The sequence below is a fragment of the Pongo abelii genome, chromosome 9, assembly GCF_028885655.2.
Source record: "Pongo abelii isolate AG06213 chromosome 9, NHGRI_mPonAbe1-v2.0_pri, whole genome shotgun sequence".
Taxonomy (NCBI): domain Eukaryota; kingdom Metazoa; phylum Chordata; class Mammalia; order Primates; family Hominidae; genus Pongo; species Pongo abelii.
In genome coordinates this window covers 135,408,245-135,428,453 of record NC_071994.2, presented here as the reverse complement: position 1 = coordinate 135,428,453, position 20,209 = coordinate 135,408,245, and the positions used below count along the sequence as shown (strand labels likewise).

At 44.2% G+C, this 20,209-nt stretch overlaps 1 protein-coding gene across 3 annotated transcripts in view; it reads right to left on the bottom strand.

Annotated features, from left to right (window-relative positions):
- The window catches only part of NTM (neurotrimin), a 959,556-nt gene that overhangs the window by 174,809 nt on the left and 764,538 nt on the right, over positions 1-20,209 (bottom strand). For all 3 annotated transcript variants that reach the window (XM_024254593.3, XM_024254594.3, NM_001133370.1), the window contains 1 exon segment: positions 16,858-17,090. In XM_024254593.3, the coding sequence (XP_024110361.2) occupies positions 16,858-17,090 (233 nt within the window).

Genomic DNA, 20,209 nt, shown 5'->3' with positions numbered 1-20,209 from the left:
AAATAGCATTATCATTGCATGATGAAATCTGCCTGCTACTGTTTTCCTACAGTTGCCTCTAAAAGTTCGACGACATGAGAAGCTGCATTTACAATCTTCCATGACTAGACTAGCTAGGGGCACCCAAGTCATTGTGCCCTAGGAAAGGACCCCAGCTGGAGCACAAGAGGCCTCTGGGCCTAGAGGAGCCAGAGCAGATCCTCGGGACTCAACCCACAATTCAGTCCTGTGGCTGCTGCACTGTTCCAGGAAATCCCTTTTTCCTGAGGTGCTTGCCCCTGGCTGGGCCAGAACAAATGACAGGCAGGGCCTCTCCGCAGATGCTCCTTCCACTGGGCTCCAGGTGGCTGGTGGAGTGGCCATCACACTTCTGGTAATTGGTACTTTCACAACTGATCCTTCTCTTGGGGTGGACCAGGGGCAAGTTAGGTAAATCATCAGCCCCGTCGAGTAGCTGCTCTTCCCTTTTCCTTCTGTGGTCTTCGCATTCATTCGGGCTAAGTGGTACACGCCCATCACACCTATCACTCATAGACAGATAGAAACCTCCTCCCCCCCACACACTCACACATGCTCCACAAGCACACACACACAAGATCACATACACATTCCCTACACAAACACACACACGCTCACACAAGCCCCACAAACACACACATGCCCCACACACATACACACACTCACACATGTCCCCCACACATGCCCCACAAACACACACACACACGATCACATCCACACTCCTCACAAACACACAGAAGCACTCACATACATACTCCCCACACAAACACACACACTCACACATCCACACTCCCCCCACCCACACTTCCCACACAAACATACACAAGCACTCACACACACGCTCTGCACAAAAACATACATTAACACACGTCACACAAATACACACATACCCCACACAAACACATACACACACTCACACAGTCCCCCCCACATGCCCCACAAACACACAGATAATCACATCAACACTCCACACAAACACATACACACTCTTCACACATACACAAGCACTTACATACTCCCTACACAAACATAAACACACTCACATACACACTCTCCATAAACACACAAACACATACACATCTTCCCCCACATACACACTCACATAAACACTCCCCCCCAAAACACAAATACACTCCTATACCCTATACCTGTATATCCTATACTGTATATCCTGTATATCCTATACCGGTAATGTGTAATACCACATTACAGAAGGGACAAAGTATGCACGCTTACACACTCCCCTCACAAACACACAGTCCCAGACCCATGCGCTTTACAATAGAACGTAACATGTTTGGATCTCAAGAAAGACACCTGAAACCTAGCATCTTCCTTCCCTGCACTGTGCACGGAGAGAATTTCAACCGGGGTTGGATGTGGGTTCCCTAAGGGAAATGATCTATTACGAGTGAAACAGCAGCTCAATTTCAAGATGTGCTTATTAAGTGAAATGAAAAATAAATAAATAAAAAGGTGCATGTGATTATCTTATCCTCTCTACAACGGCCATGTGGGCTCTGAGTGTTGGAGGCGAAATCCACGGGGACCTTCTGTGGAGAAGCAGCCCAGCAAGAAGGGTCCGGGGATGGCGCAGCTGCGGGAGGAGGGAATCGCAGTCTGGGTGCACGGGGCTGCGCACGGGGAAGAAAGAGGACACTGGGTAAAACAGAGGGATGGCAACCGGCAAGGGGGCGCCAGGGGAAGAGGAAAGGAAGCAAAGGAAGTTGGGGGGAAGAAGACTGTGGGAAATGTGAAACTGGAGGGTGCATGAGCACGGGTGCACAGTGCCCAGAACCGAAGGTCCACATGATAAACGGGGCTGGTGATGCGTGAGAGAAGGGGAGGATCAGATAGGAGCGCGCCTAAGAGAGTGAAATAGGACACCATGAAAGAACAGAAAAAAAAAGGATGAAAAACGGTGACAGGCAGAAGATGACAAAAAGAACATTTTGTGGAGAAAAAAAAAAAAAGCTGCTGGAAAGACCAAATGAGAAACAGCCTCCAAGAGCTAGGTGAAAATAGCAAAGAAGAGAACTGTCTATGGAAAGGAAGAAGGGTGTCCATCTGCTGATTCTGCTGATCTTCTAAACAGGGTGCTGCACTCACTCCAGTGGGGGAGAATCCGTCGACAACTGAAGTCTCACTGGAGGAGCACGAATAGTATGAAACCAGGAGCTCAGCTCCTCCTCACCTCCACTGGGGAGCCCTGGGCAGGCAGGAAGGAAGGGAGGATCCCACAAAGCTGTGAACCATGGAGGTCCTTTGGTCTCTGCATTGCTCCAAGATACCCTCTTGTCAAAACTGAAACCAAATGAGGAATTCTCCTGAATTGGGTCTGCTCTCCCCTAACTTGGCTCCTTCTGCCTTTAAGAAATATCCTGAAGTCACCGGCCGGGCTTTCCAGGCCCTGGGCCATCTGCCATGGCTCCCATCTCGGATCTCTCCTCTCACCCTTCTCCTTCTCTCACTGCCCGCGGGGGATGCTTTTTCCTTCTCTACTGGGACCCTGCCCTCAGTGGTGCCCCATCCCGCACCTGTCATTTTTTGTCCGGAAGGTTTCACCTTCCCGATGCCACCCAGCTAATCCTTCTCAGCTCTCAGCTGGGCAAAACTTCATGTCCAAAGTCCCTGGGCTTCTTTAGGGGCCTCCCCTGGGTGCTGGCAGAGCCCCTGGTACTCAGCCCAGCTCTCTCCCTACGTTATAAGGAGCTACTGACTTCTCCAGTCACCCGCCCACATATTATTTCTTTGGGGGTAAGTAAGGCATTCGTGTTCTACCTTGAGTGTAGCATGATGCCTGGCTCATAGTAGATGTTCACGGAATATTTGATGGGTGAAGGAAGGAAGAAAAGATGATTGCTATATATGCGTCTTTCTTTAACCAGGTCCTGGGCTGAAAGGTGAGGCAGGTGTTTCATGTGTTGGTGGGAGAGGGGTGAAGGGCCTGCTTCAGCTCCCCTTCCCCACCAGACCGTGAGCTTCATGCACTGCTGTGGCCAAGGCTGGCCCTTGAGGACACTTCCTGGTGCATTAGCTGTCAGCTGTGCGACCAGACTGACTCAATCACAGGAAGCTTTTTTGCACGAAAAATTCATTTGCCATATGAATGCCAGAAAAAGGTAAAAAGAATTTCTTGACTATTCTACTGCCAGTCCCAAATGGGCCATATGCTGCCCTGTCCAAAGAGGGCAAAGGAATGGCTGCCACGTTTCAGTGAGTATCAGTGAGGGAAGAAAGCCAGGTAACTCTTTAGAAAAACACGGTGGGAGAAGGTGGAATAAGCCTGAGCTGACCCACTTAGGGGAGCAGCTCTTCTTCACGTCTGTTTCCCATGTTTCATTTGAACAACAGTGCAGCAACATGCTCAGGGAGATGAAAGCCACACTGTAATTAGAAACCTGGAACACGCCCGCTCACCTATTTGACACAGTTCCTACTAATCAGCATGAACCTCATTTAGGATTTGATGTAAGAAATGTTCCCAATTTGACCTTCAGCTGCCTCTGGCCTTAGCTCTCTGGGCTCCAGGCTGTGATTCCCAGTTCTGCCCCCACACCCATGCCTGCACCTGGGCTCTTCAGGTTCAGTGGGTCTGTGGAGTGGTCTCCATTCTTCTTCTTTTTCTAGAAAGTTCCACCAGAGATTCCAAGGCAGGTAGCAAGAATGAGTGGTCAGACAAACATTCTGTGATATCTCCAGTTTTGGTATCCTCTGAACCTGTTCTCCTTTCTGCTTTCAAATAGCTTCTCCTATTTAAAAGGCTCTCCTGGTTCTTTATCCTGTCTTATCCTATCTTATTTCAAGCTTTATCCTTTGTTCACACAAACCGAATCTCCTGTTGGTGACATGATTTCATGTCCATAATCCAAAGGCCATATTCCCAGAATTCCAAACAGAAACAAAGTCTGGCACATTTTTTCCCTTATTTGTAAATATATAAACTTGAAACTTTTACAAAGGTGTAAACTTTAAATTCCATTGACTTACTCCCTTAGCAACCACACATGGAGAATAAACACGTCTCTTAGGAATAGGATCATCCAGGAAAACTGGAACCATGTGGCCACGGGACCCCTTCCACTCTTCCTATATATGTGCCCTCTGGCCACGGATTGGCTGCTCTAAAGCCCTGTTTGTCCAGCCCCGCAAGGAGAGAGGGGGGTCTCCTGGTCAGGAACACAGGATAATACAATCTCAGCCTTGTTTGCATTCTCTCTCAGTCTGCCTGCCGCAAAACTCCCCTCCAATCCATCCTTCATTCTGATGTCAGAGATCTTTCTGAAATACAACTCATTTAATTTCCCTGTTCAACCCTTCCTATAATTCCCCATCCCCTCCACAGTGAAACCCACACCCTGGGGGTGGCAGAGATCTGGCCCTCTCCTGCTATCCAGGCTGTGGTGCGCCCCTATCGTTCCTGTTTTCTGTCCAGGCAGTGGCCTGGAGTGACCCATCTTTGGTCTCTCAGAGTCCTTCTTGCTGTGTGAGTTGTTCCTTCAATCTGGTTCAATTCTTTACCTTGCTAAGAAAATGCATCCTGCAAAACTTGGCTGAACGTCACCTGGTCTGAGAGTAGAGGGACCAAAACATTTTGATAGAAGTAACAGAGAAGTTCATGCTCTCACACCTGAGGAAAGAGAGAGCAAACGCTGAGAAAAAATGCTCAAGTCCACTTAACGGCAGGCCTTTGTTTTCATTCGTTCATTTATTTATTTGACAAATGCTTACAGAGTGCCTACTATGCACCAGACCCTGTTCTAGGCACTTGGAACACAGCAACGAACATGCCAGGTCAAGCCCCACCGTCATGGCACACATGTTCTAGAGGGGGTGAAACAGGCTACCACTCTCCAACACGGAAATATCCATTATGCCAATAGGTGAGTCACTTTATAAAGAACAAACAAAGCAAGAAAGGTGCTAGGGTGTGATGATGTGGAGTTGGAAGCTCTATTTTATGCAGGTGGTGAAGAAGGCCTCTGCCTTAAGGTGACCTTGAACAGAGATCTAAGAAGAAGAGAGCCCAAGGACACCTGGCATGGGCACCAGCAGAGGGAGCTTTAAGTCCCGGAAGCCAGGAGGCCGCCTTGGTGTATTACAGGCATATCAGGAAATAGTGGAGACAGGGTAAGAAAAAGGGAGTGTGTGCGGAGGGGAAGCCAGGGAGACACTGGACCAGGGAAGACTTTTTAGGCCACAGTAGGGATGTTAAAGACCTTAGGTGAGCCAGGAAGCGACTAAATCAGGAACAACGAAGCCTGCACAGAAATGCTTTCACTGAGCATGGAGAACAGACAATAGGGAATAAGAATGAAAAAAGCAGGCCAGTTAGGTAGAAAGCTGTGGAACACTCCAGACAAAGGTAACAGCAGCTTGGGAGAGGGCAGAAGAGGTAGGACTGGATAAACCTCCGAATTCAGAAAATCTAGCAGGACATGCTCAGGATTGAGGAAGAGGACGGGAAAAGCAAAACAGTGAAGACGGACTGCAGCTTTCACACGAGCCACTAGAAGGATGCAATTGCCATTTACCAGATGGCAGGACTCCAGGAGGAGCAGGTTTAGGGTTGGAGTCAGAGGACGGTCAGGAAAGAAGAGATCTATGTTTTACGCTTTCAGTTTGAGATGCCTATGAGACACACAGTGGAGATAAAACACAAATACGAGGCCGCTCTCCCAGTTAACATGAGAATGTTTAGCGATTTTAATCTTCAACTCTGGTCCCACATTCACAAACCAAATCTCACAGCTTAATGCTAGGCAACATCAATGGTTTCCTCTCATTAAAGCCATATTTGGCAGAGGTGTCTTTCCCTCCCTGCTTCCATACCCTAGGGCCCCGGGACAGAAATTTTCAACATCAAAAAGTATCATCTTAGTTTTGAAATGTGGATGATTCCATCTGCTCCTGTAGATACCCCAAGGACAAAAAGCTGATGCCTCATTGCATTTACACGACAAGGGTGCATCTCCAAAGAGATTCTTTTTTAAAAAGAAATAATTAAAAAGATGAGTGTTACTTCATCTCTCACAGTGACAAAGACTAAATTTGGGGCAGATTTCAAATATCAATTTTTGTTTTTCCTATTTCCAGCCATTAAGGATTCAAAACATTGAAGGTCAGTGTATTTGTTTCCTTTTGCTATAACACATTTCCATAGATTTAGTGGCTTAACAAACAAGAGAAATTGATTCTTTGATAATTCTGGAGGCGAGACGTCCAAAAATGACTCTCATCAGGCTGAAATCAGGGTATCAGGAAGGCTGTGATTCCTCCAGAGGCTCTTGAAAGATATCTGCTCTTTGGTGCTCCCGGCTTCCGCCGGCTGCGGGCATTCTCTGGCTTGTGGCCACATCACTGTTAACCCTGAGCTTCAGCATCTTCACATCCCTCTGCTCCCGTCTTTACACTGCCTTCTCCTCTGTGTGTGTTCCTATCAAATCTTCCTCTGCCTCCCTTTCGTAAAGATTTATGTGACTGCATTTAGGGCCCAGGACAATTTCCCTGTCTCAAATCTTTAAACTAATCTCATCCGTAAAGACTCTACCATGCAAAGTATATTTTTGGGTTCCAGGGATTAGAATCTGATCTTTGTTTTGCCATTTTTCAGACTACTACAACTAGTAATGAAAAAAAATGAATCATTTTGTTTAATAATTATAATATAATAGAAAAGAATCTTTACAGATAAATTATCCAACAAATAGTCCCTGAGCTCTATTAAATTCCAGGCACTGGGGATAGAATGCACAAGCATACAGGCCCCCTGACCTCAGAAAAAATGACATAATCAACCAGTCACACAGACAAATGCCACATTTTAAATGTGGCAAAAAGCAGGAAGAAGGGCAAGGCTCTAGCTCCTGGTGGAGGTGGGAGTGGCAGTGGTTAGCAGGTCTGGGAAAGTTCTCTATGGAAATGGCATTTGAGTCAAAGTCTGAAGGATAAATAGGACCGACTGGGTGAAAAGCAAACGAGAATTCCAGGAAGAGGGAAGGGAATGTTCAAAGGGCCTGTGACCAGAAATAACAAGAAAATATACACTAGAACGAAAATAGTGAGTCAGGACATGGCATGAACCAGGAGCAGAGGTCCCCTGGAGCCTGGCGTCCAGGACTATCAATTCCTTCATAAGGAATTGGCTCTCTTGGGCTAAAGAGAAGTCCTTGAGGAACCACCAGATTTGGTTTGAAAAGATCACTCAGGCTACAAGTGCAGAAATGAGGGGTGAGGGGCAGGCGCACAGTGGGTGTGGCAGAATCGCTATTTTCATTCTAACAGTCGGGAGCTGAAATGCCACATTACTCAATTTCAAAAGACTTTATTATATTCCTGGCCTTCTGGGACAGCAAAGCCTGGCTCCCAAGCTTGCAGCCATCACTCTCAGCCCAGTGACTCTCCAGTGGCTGTAAGAGCTGCTGCCCTTACACACCCTACCTGCACCCCACCCCTTTGCACATCCCCATTGTAGGGACCCATCTCATCCATCCTTGTATCCATTCCAACCTCAATTTCAGGACTTGACACATGATGGTTTATGTGTGAAAGGGGAAATAATCAAAATTTCTCATCTTTCTTTCTCAGAGTAGGAAGAAATGGCTTGGCCAGTCTAGCCCTCAGAATGAGGAACAGTGTTAGCACACAGGTCCCCTCTGTGAAATCCAGGTTTTAGGACGATAAGAACACCATAAAACATGCCCAAACAAAATTGTGAGAACACAGGAGATGGTGGCAAGAGAGCTGAGGAAGAGCACCATGTCAGAAGGCCAGAAAGCCAGGAGCAATAAGAGCTCCACGGAGGCGGCTGACGCTGGAGAAACGGGATGCGATCCAGACAGGTTTCTGGGAACAGGGACCCACATCAGCGGCAGGAAATGTGTGCATTCCCCGTCTAGAGGATTGCATCCATAGAAAGAAGACAGAAAAAGACAAATGGATGTAAGCACCTGGAAGTCTTTAGGGCTGGTAGATGATCACAACAATGAGGGGTGCTCTTCCGCTTCCTTGCACCTACTTGGCACCTTTCTCCAAATCGAATTATGGGACACAAAAACACTTCTATAAAAGGTATCTAATTGGGAATATCTAATCTGGAATAACTAAAATGAGGAGATCATTTTTCCAGGTAATTATCAAAATTCAGACTGTAACCCAAAACTCTTAAATCCTGAAATTTACTTCTTTCTACTAAGCTATCAAATCCCCAATGGAGCCAACACCGGGTTCATTGTGCAGACTCCCAATTAATCACAGTAGAAAGCACTACTTGCCAAGTGAAAATCCTCTATTTTGAATTCTTAATCCCCCCACCAGCTGAGTTTACCACAAAGACATGAATATATAATTGAGACATAAAGAAAACATGCCACCAAATTAAACTGCCCTGATTTTGCATCAATAAATTCTTTCTCAAATAACATGAAATGAAGATCTCTCAAAAGCAAAGTGTGGTGCTCCAAAAACTCCAGGAGTGAATTCCTCTGCTGAGCCAAGCTCTAGTGGAAGCCAATTAGATTTCATACCAATGTTAGACAATTATTTACCGCAGGCGACATTCAACAGGAATATGTCTTAACATATACTCCAAGTGGTGACACCTCAAAGCCTAAATTAGCCTGGAGATATCAGAAACAGGAAGTCTTCTCATTTGTATGAGGACTCTCAGGTAGGAGGCTGCTGAGGACCTGAGGGCTGGGGACTGCTTCTTGCAGCTGTCATTCATCCTCGGCAACATCCTCACCCTCTCTGCCATGATCATCACCATGACAGCACAAAACCCAGTACCACACCCTCTATTTGCTAGCACACAAAGAGATGCACCTTACTATACTATGGAAGAAGAATCATTATTACAAATTCAAATGTAAGACATACATTGGAGAGATTTTGAAAAGTGACGTGTTGGTAGAAAAGTCTTTGGCAATCTTTCCCCTTTGTGTCTTAACCATGCAAGAGGCATAGAACCAGTTGGGATTGGATATATTCTTTCTTTCCAATATATCTCCTTTCTACCCAAGATTTATTGACTTAGGTGTTTGTCATGCTCTTTTCCACTGATAATCTTTTGAGTATTTGTCCATTGTCAAAACAATCTAATGTGCACTTCCTTGTGAAAGAAAGTAGCATTCTAGCAGGACAACCAGAAAAAAACAAGCCTATTGGAAGCCTATCTGGTTCCACCTGAAACTGAGATGCAGCCTACCTTTCTAGCCATATATTGAGTGATTTCACCCCAGGAACTCTGCCCTGTGACCACATTAGCGTCCTCACTCTTCCTCCAACACACCATACACGTTCAGCCTTCCAAGCTTTGCACACACGATTGCTCCTGTTTGGGATGCCATTTCCTCTCAGATCCCCTAAAAAAACTCTACTGCCCATTGAAGACCCTCATGAAATATAACTTTGTAGTTTTGTCTAATCTTGAAGGTAAATTCAATTACTCTATTTCAATGTATTCATAGCATTTATACCCTCAAACATCCTAATCCCTGTTACCTTATAAGACAGATATTTGTTAGTATAGTGGTCTCCTCTGCTGGACAGGGCAGGAGCTCTGTCTGAACCTTTGTGTCCCCAGGACCTGGCTTCAAAATACTGTTAAATGGAATTCAACGGAGTCAGTAGAGTGTCTTCGATCTGACAACAGATGGATGGAAACCTTTCTCATCAACTACACCCTATGCCCTAAGAAGCTACACATTTTAATTTTATTAAGAAGAGAGGAACAACCAGAATCTTTGGGTCTTTTGAGTGTCTAAGAATCTTCTCCTAAACAGTGATGGCATCCAAATCAGCTGCTCTTGATATTGCTGTAGACACACTCTGTATGGGTGACCTTCTGAAACCATTAGGAATACGGTAATGAGGAAAATTTTGGATATATTATAGGATTAGACAGATCTGCAGTGTTGGGTCATGAGACCATAAAGAGACCTCATCCAACCCTTAATTAAGAAGATTTTCTTCAAGTGCAGCTTGAATAAATCAGCACTCTCATATGGGAATGGGAGTCTAAAGGCATACATCTTGAAAAAGCTGATTATTCAGGATCTGGTGTTTGTCCTTTCCCCAAAATAAATGACATTTCTCACTTGGAAGCTGCAGAAAGAATGAAGATCCAGAAGGAATCAGAGCCATGTTTCTCAATCCTATGGTGTTAGAATCTGAGGCCGCTCAGAGGCAGCCAAGACTCCCTGTGGAAAAGCACCTAAGGGGTAAGAACTCAGTGGCTGCTTCCAGACTTTCCCATGGGAGCCCTAACTGCTTACCTGGAGAGATGTTGCCTGACGTCTGTTAAGTGCTTGCTGTAAAGCAATAAGGGTCATCTAAACTTTCTGCTCCATTCTCTATGAGTGGGTGTGAAAGGCTAGAACAGGGGACCCTATTTTTATCCACTCTTCTGCAAAAGACGCCAAGTTTTCCAAACTCTGTAGAGAACATTAGTACCCCTTCCCAGCCATACCAAAAGGAAAAGAAAATGCCATTATTCAACGAATATGACTTTTACTCTGGCATTTTGCTAAGATTACTTTAGTCTTTACATTTTGCCCTACTTGGCTTAGCAGACAGATGATGCTTCAGGTGAGTTTATTGAAATGTGCTCTAGCCTTTCTGTCAATTTTTGTCCCTCTGTTGTCAGTAACTGCTTCAAGAAATTTTAAAACTCACCAGGTAGAACAGAGTTGCCTCATCTGCATGCTGTCTAGATAGTGTACATCAATTTCAGGTAAAATGCCCTACTTCCTTGTCATTCTCCGGGGTGCTTTGAGGAGAGCTCCAATTTTATAGTGGAATTTAATTTCCTGACTTTTTCAAAGTTCTATCAAATTTAGATGCACAGTCTTATGACCAGACCAAATATACATTTTCATCTATTTCTTGAATGGGACAGGAAAAAGAAAGGTCATATGAAAGCAGTTTGGGATGATAAGTATGCCCCCACTATCTGTCACACAGGGCTACTGACATCTGGAGAACACAGATGTTCTCAGAAGGTGACTTCAGTCTATTTAGAATTGGATCACGATGTTTTCCTCTACCATAGACTCGCTTGAATGGGAAGTGTTGGTGCAAAGATCTGCAGAGCTCTCCGGGAGCCTTGTCCTGCCAGAAGGGCATGGTGCTTTCTGGGTGACATGTCTGGAGACGCAGAAAGCTTTGCTTTCAAAGTAAGGATTAGGTCACATTATTTCCTTTGATATTTTGTGTTTCAAATTTCCTTCAGTTCAGATTCAGAGTTGGGAGGGGTCTCTGGAGTGTAGCTACCTAGAAATTAAAAGTTATTCTTCCTGTTCTCTGAATCATAATAATGAGCTTTTGCTTGACAAGGTCAACTAATTATTCAGGTTTGGAAAGAAACACAGTTGTATATATCAAGTGGGTAAGAGAGAGAGTCAGAAACAGGGAGACAATCAAAGGTAAATGAGGGGCTGATGTGGCCATACTTCCATTATTTACAAGTCACTGCCTGGGCTGGGTGTCTCCCTAGTCTAGTCCCTTTCTCTCTGGAATTACTTTAACACACGAAGTGAACAGAATGTCCTGGCTTCTTTCCCTCATTCCTGCCCTATTCCATAGACATTTGTGTTTCCCTTCTTTACCTGAGCTTCGGAGCTGTTTGACTCCAAAGGCAGGTAATTAACTATCAAACAATAGCAGGGATTTTCAGATTAATTCTGCCCAGCAAGAAATAGGAAAACTCATTTTACCAAACAAAAGGGAGGGGCTGATTAGATACTCCAGTGACAAAAGAGAAACCTAGATAGGACCTGGAAAACTGATAAAGAGGCTAAAAGCTTTAACATTTTTTATGACACTAATATCCCTGTTTTTATAAGCACTGTATTCTACTGTTCTGTCATGCAAATGTGTCTCTAAGTGAGAGTGAAGTCCTGCAGGTACACCAGTCAAAACGGAGAAGTCAGTTTTCCATACTTGGATAAGGAGGACCTTTCTTAACACTCTGCACACAACCATGGCAGACTTTTGCTCTACCACCATTCATGGGTTCTTAGAAACACAGACGGGGCCTTTTAGACGTCTTCTCAAGCTGTCCTTAATTTGGCAAACAATTCATTCCCACTGAGTGTTTTATCCACTCTGTTTTCCAAGATGTAACCTTGTCCAAAGGAAAAATGGAGACAGTAGTATGGCTTTTTCAGATGTACAATATGCTTAGTTTGGTAGCAGGATTAAGAGGGTGAAAGGAATAAAATATTCGGCTAGACTCCAGAGAGAACCACTTATTAATTACGTTTATTAAGCAAAAAACCCTAAGGTCAAAGAGATGGAAATCATTAGACCTAAATGTTAATAAATTTTAGATGAATCTCCCCCAGTCTGGACAAAAAGATTATGTTCAGGACATGCAAATCCACGGGTGGTATTTCTTACATTTCACATTTGAAGGGAGTATTCAAGGTATCTCAAAGTCAAGAAGTCCAGGTATCTGAACTCATTCCCCTCTGCTGATGAATCAGTTTTGCCATGTGATCTTTAGACATGTTAGTATTCATCTCCCCTGAGCTCACAGGTAGAAATCTCAGTGTCCTGGTGGAGTCATCACCCCCAAGCTCACACTTAACCAACCCTTGAACTCCGCCTATTCTCCTACAGGTACATCCTTGGACTCCAGACTCTTCTCTGTCTAAGCTAACCTAGGAATTCCATTACTCCATCTTTTTAAACAATTGAAGCTAACCTAGGAAATCCATTACTCCATCTTTTTCAACAATTCTCTCTTGTTTTTAAAACAGCACCATCTTTTTAAAATTTCTATCCTCTATCCAAAATTTCACTCTCCTTTCCACAATATACCTAGCCCTTCGAGCTATGGAAAGCCATTCTAGCTTTAACACCTGCTGATCCATAATGGTAACCCCTTATAGCACTACCCAATAAAGCTTTTTACAATGGAAGTTCACACAAATGTTCTCTCTCTGCACTGTTCAACACAGGAGTGCGGTAGTTTAGGTATTTGTTCCCGTAGATCTTATGTGGAAAGTTGATTCCAAAATTGGAGGTGGGGGCCTAATGGGAGATGTCTGGCCATGGGGATGGAGCATAAATAGATAAATGCAGGGGGTGGGGCAAGTGAGTTCTTGCTCTATTAGCTTCCTCGAAAGCTGGTGGTGAAGAAAGAGCCTGGCACCGTCCCTGCTCTCTCTGGCTTTTTCTCTCACCATGCAATTCTGCATATACTGGGTCCCCTTCATGCCATGCCACGAATAGAAGCATTCTGAGGCCCTCTGCAGATGCAAATGCTGGTGCCATGCTTCTTGTACAGGCTGCAGAACCATGAGCCAAATAAACCTCTTTTTTGTGTGTGTGAATTACCAGCCTCAGGCATTCCTTTATAGTAATGCAAAATGAACTAACACAAGGGAACAATAGTCTTGCATGGCTATGGAAGCACTTCAGTGTGGCTAGTGTGACTGAAGAAGTAAATTTTAAATGTTATTTGGTTGTAGCTAATTTAAATTTAATTTAAAATAGCCACCCTGGCAAGTAGCTACTTGGCTCAGTTCTCTTGTCTCCTCCTTTCTGCTGCCTTCCCCTCCATCTCCCTCCCATGCTGGCTCCGGGGTCACCCTCCTCCCCAGGGATGCCCTTTGCTCCTAGCTTGCCCCAGACTTGCCCCATGTGGTCGCCTTGGCCTCATGGCTGCCTGCAACAACCAACCATATTGGATCAGAACCACAGGGGAAGAAAATCCAGTACAGAGAACTAAAGGGTAGATGGGATATTTGACAATAAGGGGAAAGACATACCCCTGACCTGAAGCAGCTTGTGCAATGCTGTGAGATGCCATTACCTTCCTTCTGTGTGGATTTATTTAGATATGAAGCTGACTACATATACATAAATACACATACTCACGGGCAGAATATCAATTTAGTTCCTTTTTGTTGTTGCTGTTTTCATTTCTTTTTTTAAATGGTCATAATACCATTTTGAAAACCTAATATTCCCAACTTTTATTCCAGAAGCTCAGGGCTGAATAGCAACTTCAAATCCAGAGAGTCAGCTTCTGCTAGGGGAATTAGGGTTTATGTTCGGTATAATAAACGATCCCAAGATAAATATATTTCTTTCCTTTTTTTTTTTTTTTTTTTTTTTTTGGTAATCCAGGATAGTGGTGCATCCTCTTTCCAATACAGAAACACAAGAGTCTGGCTCTATTTAGTTTGTCTGATTGCTTTGAAGAGGGGGTCAGTTTGGCTCTGAAAAAACTATGGTCCTCTATTCATTAAAGTGTCGATAATACTCAGTCCAGGCATATCGACAGCGGATTAGCTTGGGCTGAGTCTGTGTACAAGACCAATGCCTTTTTTAACCCAGCTTGTTTCCAGATCAATACACCCATCAGCATTCGAAAATTAGCCCAAGATGAGATTCCAATACTTGAGGTAGTGTGTCATGAGAAGAGGGCACCTAGCCAAGTCACAGATGTAAACACCTAGCCGGGGATTAGACATTTTCCATTAGCTTGGACGTGAGTGAAGATTGATGTAGACTCCATCCTCTCACCCCCTCCCATCATCTCACCCCCACAAACACCCAGCCCTCTCTCTTGGAGCCCATATAAGATTGCCTGGCTCTAATTCTAGCCATTTGCTTCAATAAGCATTTATTAAATGTTCACTTTGTATCAGGCATTCTGCCAGGTGTTCAGGGCAGGGGTGTGGGGGTGTGTGTGAGTGGGGGTGGCTGAACAAAGAAAATGACAAAAATATGATCCAGTTTTCAAGAAGACATTAGCACTTTTCACAATTCCTTCCATTTTCCAGTTCCATAAGGCCCTGCTTTCTAAAGCAAATGTCTCTAATAGTTCCTAGTTCCCAGTGTCTCATTGTCAATGCTAGGCATTCTTTTCTCAACACTAAGTGTGCAGGGATTGGGGCAGGACAGGAGGGGGGCTGAGCAATAACTTCCAAAACACCACCTGGTAGAGTATGCAGATGGTGGCACTGGGGCATTCACCAGCCCTCCCCACAGAGTGGAGATTCTCAAGCATTTTTGGCCTCTCTATCCACAATAAAAAACGTATTTTACATTAAAAAATGTACACAAACTGAAATAAAGATCTCACATGGCAATACCTACTCCACTCTTTGTAATACACTCTGATACCTTCTATGCAATTCTATTTTCTTTAAAATTGCTGTTTGCATGCATCAATTCAAAAAGTACTCATTTATAGAATCATTTTTAAAAGAGCCATTGTAATTTCCTTTGGGGAAGAAAGAGTAAGCAAAATATAATAAAAACTTGGCATGACCAAACTTGGGCCACAACATGAGGGATTCCCATGTCCCCTGGCATACACTCTGCCCAGAGCCAGGTCCAGCATCACCTTGTTCTCATGTGTCCTCCTCTCAGTCCTGCTCACCCTGCCTCACTCAACAGTGCTGATCACAACCCAAGTTCCACCTTCCCCTACTGTCAAACAGCGGACCTCCCTTTCCTTCTTCCAGCTTACTTCAGTTCTTCTTTTTCAAGCTGCCTTCCTTCCTATTCTGTCTCTAACCAATCATCCCATAGTTCTTTACCCTTTTCTTGAACACACCAACAAGGGGACTGGTGGAAGGAGCCCCTAGGAGAGGAGTTTGTCACCCTGGAGCTACATGTCCTTGGTTGAAAGGGCCTCGGGATCAGCCTGGGAAAGGGCTCCAGCACTGGATATGGCATGCTGCTGCTCAGGGACTATACTGCTGACATCACAAAATAAGATATTTGGCCCACTGTAAAAGATGCTCAAAAAATTTAAAAATTACAAAAGTCCTAAAAAAGAAGAAAAGAAAAGAAAGCTCCATAGCTAATACTGAAATAGCACTTGTATGTGCCAGGCCCTCTTCTACGTGTTTTCCATGTCAGTACGTGTACAATTCAATCCTCACGTCGACCCCCTTTACAGAAAGAGAACCCTGAGACACGGTAATAACTTGATTAAGGTCTCACAGCCAGAAAGTGGCCAAGTGTGATGCCAGCTCTTGCTCACTAACTAGGAATCCTTCAACCGGGTTAAATGTTGTCTGAATGCCCCAGGACTGGTTCTGCCTTGTGGGAAGAGGTGAGCTCCATTCCCAGGGTCTGAGAGAGCAGAACCAACACACGTATTCTCTCTCTCTCACACACACACATACACACACACACACACAAACACACACACACACAAACACACATGGCCTCATGAGGTAGGAGCCAGGGGAGGAGAAGAAGGCCAGGAGAGTTGGGATGGAATCAAAACAGGGAGAATCAGACACTAGTATTACATGGGAGAAATGGCATCCAAAACCCCTGGCTGGGAGAGGAGAGGAGGTGCAAGTGAGCTGGAAACAAGCAGGTGCTTGTGAAGGATGCAGCTGAGGGCAGTGCCCAGTGCATCCTGGTTGGCTCTGCTTTCGTTCAAGGCTGGAGGGGGGCATGGCATACATGTACTTCCAAAAGTGCATTAAAAGTCTGGTTTTAAACATAACACAGTCTTCGAATTGGATGAAATCTAAAAACAAAACAAAACAAAACAAAACAAACAAAAAAAACCTAACTAAAACTTAAGGGAGAAAAAAGCCAAGAAGAGCAATAATTAAAAGATAATTTCCTGAGAAAATATATTATTGGAACAAAAATGAAAAAAAACAATTCCTAGTTCCACTCAATGAAAATGACTGGAAAATTTAGCTTCTAACTGCAAAATGACAACCAGAAATGTGCCCTGGACCCCAGATGCACAGAACAAGGATAACTCATCTCTGTTGATGAGAGAAAAAACCTCTACCCGAAGGCTTCCCAGGCTGGCCAGCCAGATCTCCCCACCAAGCCCCGCCCACCTACCTTGCACAATGAGGTGGACCCTAGAGGTCTTTGGGTGGTTGTCTGTCTGCACCGAGCAGGTGTAAGGGCCCTCGTCATACACATCCACGTTCTGGATCTCGATGCTGTACTGCGTTTGGGTGTTGCTCAGGAGGACCACGCGAGGATCCAGGCACCACTTGTCATTCCCAGCATAGAGGATGGTGCTGCGGTTTAGCCAGGCCACCCGGGTGACCCGGTTGTCAATAGTGCACCTGAAGGGAAGACCAGACAGGTACGTCAAGGGACTGAGAGATGACAGCAGCCATCAGAGGGAGGGAGGTCCTCATGGCAAGGCTAGAAGATCTTGTCTTTCTCCCTTCCCCCAACATTTCCTTTGATTTGTCAGGGGTGGACTTTTCTGGAACACAGCAAAGGCCTTATGGGATTACAGCCTCAGAATGTTGCTCAGAGCTTCTCAAACCACTTGAGCACAGAACCACTTCAAATACGATCTCAGTTATAACCTAGAGGTGCCTTGCATGCCCAGGATGGCTGGATACTTCGAATACTACCAGTTCTCCCTTTGCTCAAGGATTTGGGTAATGATAATCCTTCACATTTATGTCTAGGTGTTTAGGGTGCACTAAGTCATTCAATACTTATAATAACCCTATGAAGAATCTTTTATTGGAAAAAGCCTAGAAGAGCAGAGAAACCAAACTAAACTAGTTCTTCAAGTCACACAATAATTATGTGTTAGATCAGAGACCCAGCTTTTAACTATGAAACATCATTCCTCTCATCTCAGAATAGCAAATTCCCACAGAAGGCTTCTGCAGTCAAAACTAAATACAGACCACCACTATTGCTATTCATCTTCATTATACCCAGGGGCAGAAATGTTCGGTTACTGCTAGACTAAAGCCACTTTCCAAAATCTCAAAACTGTCTGCACATATAAAAATAGATTTTCTTTCTTTTATTTTTGCATCTGGAGTCCTTGAATTGTGGAAGCTCCCTTCTCTTTTCTACACTTTTAAATTTCCCAGCAACTCTCGCCAAGTCCTCATCATGTCTGTCTGTCTGTATTCATTTCCCTCTCTTACTACAGCAAGTCTGTTCCATGGCCTTAGGCTAAATTTACACAGTGTCCTGATCCTGACTATAATGCTGGAAATAACAATGTAGCATAGGATGTATAATGATGCCTCAAATGTATACATTATTTTGCAGTGTACAAAGCACTTTTACAGCTCAATGTCTCCTTTGATTTTTTGCAACAAATTTATGAGGTCGACACTCTTACCCATTCTCTGCTTTAAAGATCACCACACTAGGGTTCTGAATAGCCTGATGACTTGTCCAAGGAATGAGAGCTAAAAGTATAGAAGTCAGACGTCTCAGTCAAGTCTTCTCATTCCTGGTCCTATGTGAGACTCATAATGTGCAAAGGTGAATTTTTCATTGAGGATGGGTGATGGCTTCTATTGGATTCTCAAAATGGTTTGTGACCATAAAAATTCTAACAAGTGCTATTGCACACACCTGCTTCTTCAGGAGACCCCCTGTCCCCATGAGACATCCTGTACTGTGCGTCCTTTCTGCTTTGCTTATGTAAATGTCTCAACATTATTGAAGGATCACTTAGGTGCAGATGGATAGTTTACTGAGAGCTCTTGTGGGAAATACTGCCCAAAAAGAAACACCTTGGCACAGGTGTCCCACAAGTTTTTTGCAGCTTATTGCATTTTCTGGCAATGCAGATGAGATGCGAGCTCTCTCTGGCACCATTCTGATACAGTATGGAAATGGTGAAGGCCTAGCTTGGAGAAGGTCTGGGGACTATCTTTCAAAGTGCGCATGGTCTACTTATATTAGAATCACAGGAGAGGTTTATTACAGATTCTTAGTCCCACCCCCATTCTACTGATTCAGAATATTTGGGAATTTATAACAACATCTCAATTGGGTCATACACACACTAATGTTTCAAAACCACTAATATGGAGCAGTGTGTCTAGGACAACTTATATCATTTGTGGGGCCCAGTGCAAAATAAGAACACTGAGTATTTTGCTCAGGCATGAATAAGGATTTCAAGGTGGTGAAAACACAGCCTTAAACCAAGCACAGATTTCTATGGAAATAAACAAAGTTGTGAAGTCAGCTCCACATGTCTCTCAAGCTTTACTGTGCACATGAGCCCCCTGGGGATTTTGCTGAAGTGCAGATGCTGATTCAGCAGGTCTGAGGTAGGGCCTGGGATTCTGCAATTTTAGCAAGCTCCCAGGTGGTGCCAATGCTGATGGCCCCTGGTCATTCCTTGAGTCATATCTAGAAGTTCATATCTAGACATGAGTTTTGTGCACATTAGGGTTTAAGAAGCACTGAGCTAGCACCACACTACACAAAAGTGTGGCTGGCAAACCACCAACATCAGCATCACTTGGGTAGGAGCTCGTCAGAAATGCAATGCAGAAACTCAGGCCTCCTCTCAGAGATAACAAATTTGAATCTGCATTTTAATAAGATGTCCAGGTAACTTGAATGCACATGAAGTTTGAACTGGTCAAAAGTATGCTCCAAGCCTTTCTTGTGGCTTTGATGACAATATCCAGAATGGACTCTGAGGGTGAGCAAGAAGGAGAAAACTGCAGTCGATAGAGGGTGCACCTGACATTGTGCCTTCCCTTATGCTCCTTGCAGACCCCATGACTGCCATCTGGTACTGCCTTGTCTGAAACACGAATTTGGAACAACATAGGTTTGAAATCTCTCAAGAACAAAAACACACTTTGCAGCTTGCTTTGCTAGTAATGTATCTAGGATAGCTTATATTAATAACCTGAAGGGTGGCCACTGCTCTGACCTTCACTTGGGTCCAAGCAGGGAACTGGATGAATTCACATTCATGGTCAATGTTAATTGACTACATAATTGACTACATGCACTATTTTATAATCTCACAAACTTGGTTGGGTTCACTTATTGCCAATTTACAGACAAAATTAGCTGAGGCTAAAAAACATTAGCCATATTGACTGAAACCATGCTGATATTAAACTGTAGAAGCAGGATTCATGCCAGTTTTTGTTTTGTTTTGTTTTCCAAATTTAGTGTTCTTATAGGGCCTCCCCAAAAGAACATCTAAATCAGTTCTTCTCAAATTCACTGTGCATCAGAATCTCCTGAAAGACCTGATAAAAAAGAGATTCCTGGGACCTTACTCCATGGGTTTCTGATTCAGTAGGCCCAGGCAGGGCTTGGGAGGCTGCATTTCTGACAAAATTCCAAGTGCTGCTGATGCTGGTCTGGAGAGCTCACTGAGAACCTCTAACCTAGATGTGTGTTTCCTGGCAAAAATGAGAGTTGCAGAGTGAATAGGCACTAG